This window comes from Pinus tabuliformis, chromosome 6 (genome assembly GCF_031772625.1).
Source record: "Pinus tabuliformis cultivar Carrire ecotype Pingquan chromosome 6, CPIR1, whole genome shotgun sequence".
Classification (NCBI taxonomy): domain Eukaryota; kingdom Viridiplantae; phylum Streptophyta; class Pinopsida; order Pinales; family Pinaceae; genus Pinus; species Pinus tabuliformis.
In genome coordinates this window covers 690,766,789-690,769,396 of record NC_142292.1, presented here as the reverse complement: position 1 = coordinate 690,769,396, position 2,608 = coordinate 690,766,789, and the positions used below count along the sequence as shown (strand labels likewise).

Here is a 2,608-nt window from a genome sequence, read left to right as displayed (position 1 = left end):
GAAGACCTGAAGAAGCAGTAATGAACCTGCAAAATGTATATTTTGTTAGGATTTGTAATATGTAAATTAAGTGTGGAAGTTTATTTGTAATATTTTGCTTGTGAGTTGTGTTAAAATGAAATTGGAATGAATGGAAATGAATATTCGTTACAGTATTCAACCCAGTGTCTACCGTGTGCTCAGTGATTTTATCATCTATAGTTCTGGGAGACACACTGCGTCTGGGAAGGTGGGTGGTTTGTTATATTCTCAAATATTCAATTTGGTGGTTTGTTATATACTCCAATATTCAATTTGTGTTAGAGTGGTTCAGGTAAACTTAAACTTGATTAGATAAAGTTATTAGTTGTTTTTGGGCTAATGAGAATCTATGGTTTTGTCCATGGTATTCATATGGAATATAGTATATTCTTAAGTCTTCAATTTCTGTTAGAGTGGTTCAAGTAAATTTGATTAGGTAAAGTTATCAGCTATTTTGGGGTTCATGAGAACCCATAATTTCTTCTATGGTATTCATGTAGAATATAGCCTGTTTAAAAATAGAAAGAATCCATAAGTGAAAGAAATTAACATGGAGGCTTTTGGCTTTTAAATAGGTTATATTCCATAGGAATATCATGAGCCAAACCATAGGTTGGAGCTAGAAAACTACTTATAGGTTGCAGAGAGTTGTAACTAATTTTAAGGCTCCTTTCTATCTCTCTAGGTAATGTTTGGTGAAGTCCATTCAGTTGCTCTTCCTAGTAAAGTTTGTCCTATTAAAAAACAAGCACCCCAAAAACTTTCAATGATAAAGGCAAACCATGGCATGCCTTTAAAAACCCATCTACAAGATTTTCAAATCCTGGTAGTGGATATGGCTGGAAAAAGGCATGCAAGAAAAACAGCTCTTGGGAGTGTGCTATATTGAGGTCTCGTAATTGATAAATTGATGACTCTACAATTCATGCACTTCTAAGGATATGCTTGCCCGTAGACTTAACCAAAATCAAGCTCTTTGGGTGAAGGACATGCTTAATTGGCAAGAAAGGATCTAGTTGATCCACATGACCTACATCATTTAATATTATGAGTGCCTCACAAGCTGAGAGATTCTTTTTAAGTATCTCCACGCCTTCTTCCCACCTTTCAATTTTGATATCTCTATCCTTCAAGTCCTTAATGAGTTTTCTTTGTAAATTATTTAGAGACATTCTATTTGCATTTTCCCTCACATCAAATAGAAATCAGGATCTATCATAATCTGACCTCTTACGATTGAAAACTTCTTTGGCCAGCGTCGTCTTTCCAATTCCACCGATGCCCACAATCCCCACACCCTTGACCTCCACATGCTTGTCATGATGCAGTTGCAGTGTCCCTTCAAAATCTTGTAACTTTTCTACCAAACCAGTTGGATATTTTGCCACATCCAATGGCATTGCAACATTTTTCAACACGACTTGCACGACCTTCTCCAACAGCTCCTCTTCATGATCCTCCAAGAGTCTCTCTTCGCTCTTGTCCCTGAATATTAATTAAGACAGTAAAGTAAGTAATGACAAAAGCATACTTGAGATGTGATATATGCTTCAATGCAACAGATTTAGAACTAATATGGATCGAGACGGTGGATATCCTTACCCATCACCCTCCTGCAGTTCAAAGCCACTTATATTCGCGACATGATGAAGGGCGTTTCGCCAAGTCTGGATAGTCTGCAAGTCGTACTGCTGCTTCTCTTCGTGGATACGTAGGGCTTTAGCGTACGGTCCATCTTTATCTTTGCCTGTCCACCTGACCTCCGAGGGATTCACTTTATAGAAGACCGAAAGAATAATAGCTTTGGACTCCACCATGAGGACCAGCTCATCCAGGCACCACCTGGATTCGGCATAGGTCGCAAATGAAATGGCTATATGGACAGAGGCTACTCGAACAACAACTTCTATCTGAGATGTAATATTGTGTCCAGCCTGCAGTTCGGGCTTGTCGAGGAAGACTTGCAATCCATTGGAAATGAGGTGACGGTATTTGTAACCATTAGACCAGTGGGCAAACTGTTTCAACAACTAATTTTCTGTAACCATTCTAATCTAATGGTTGTAATATTTGCAATCGTCTTACATATAATCCTATGGCATATAAAGATGACAGGTAGGCAGAGAGGGGAGTTGATTTCAGAGGGAAACGCCTTACGGCGTAATTAATTAATCGTCAATGGTAAAGGTGACATACAAGGTGGGAGTAGTCTACCCAGGCGAAGGAATGGCCCGGTTTTCGTCGCCGCCCAGAAAAACCTCCGGCTTCGGGCGCTGGCAATTCCTCCGCCCTCCGCCACCCTCCGCGAGCTCCGCCAAGCTCCGCCACCCTCCGCATTAATGTCCACGACTGACAGATATCTGACAGACATTCCGACAGACATTCCGATTTCCATCGTGTCTTGTCACCGGGGAGTTAATTCACCATGGAATTTGAATTGCTCCGCTTGGGATTAACTTCAACTTCTCGGGTTAAGGTTCTTTAGAGATTCAAAAGGAAAAACCATGTTGTAGGTCCTCCGTCTTGTGTCTTCTTACTGTGTTTTTGATGCTATGTTCCGGGTTCGAATTCCACTGCGCTCAGGAGA

At 40.5% G+C, this 2,608-nt stretch overlaps 1 protein-coding gene across 1 annotated transcript; it reads right to left on the bottom strand.

Annotated features, from left to right (window-relative positions):
- Positions 1-1,226: 1,226 nt before the first annotated feature.
- LOC149260526 (TMV resistance protein N-like) lies at positions 1,227-2,358 on the bottom strand. The gene is made up of 3 exons (XM_089459842.1): positions 2,236-2,358; positions 1,624-2,039; positions 1,227-1,506 (listed from the first exon to the last, which is right to left on the bottom strand). Exons 1-3 carry the CDS (start codon positions 2,356-2,358, stop codon positions 1,227-1,229), a joined length of 819 nt encoding a protein of 272 aa, XP_089315968.1.
- Positions 2,359-2,608: the final 250 nt, after the last annotated feature.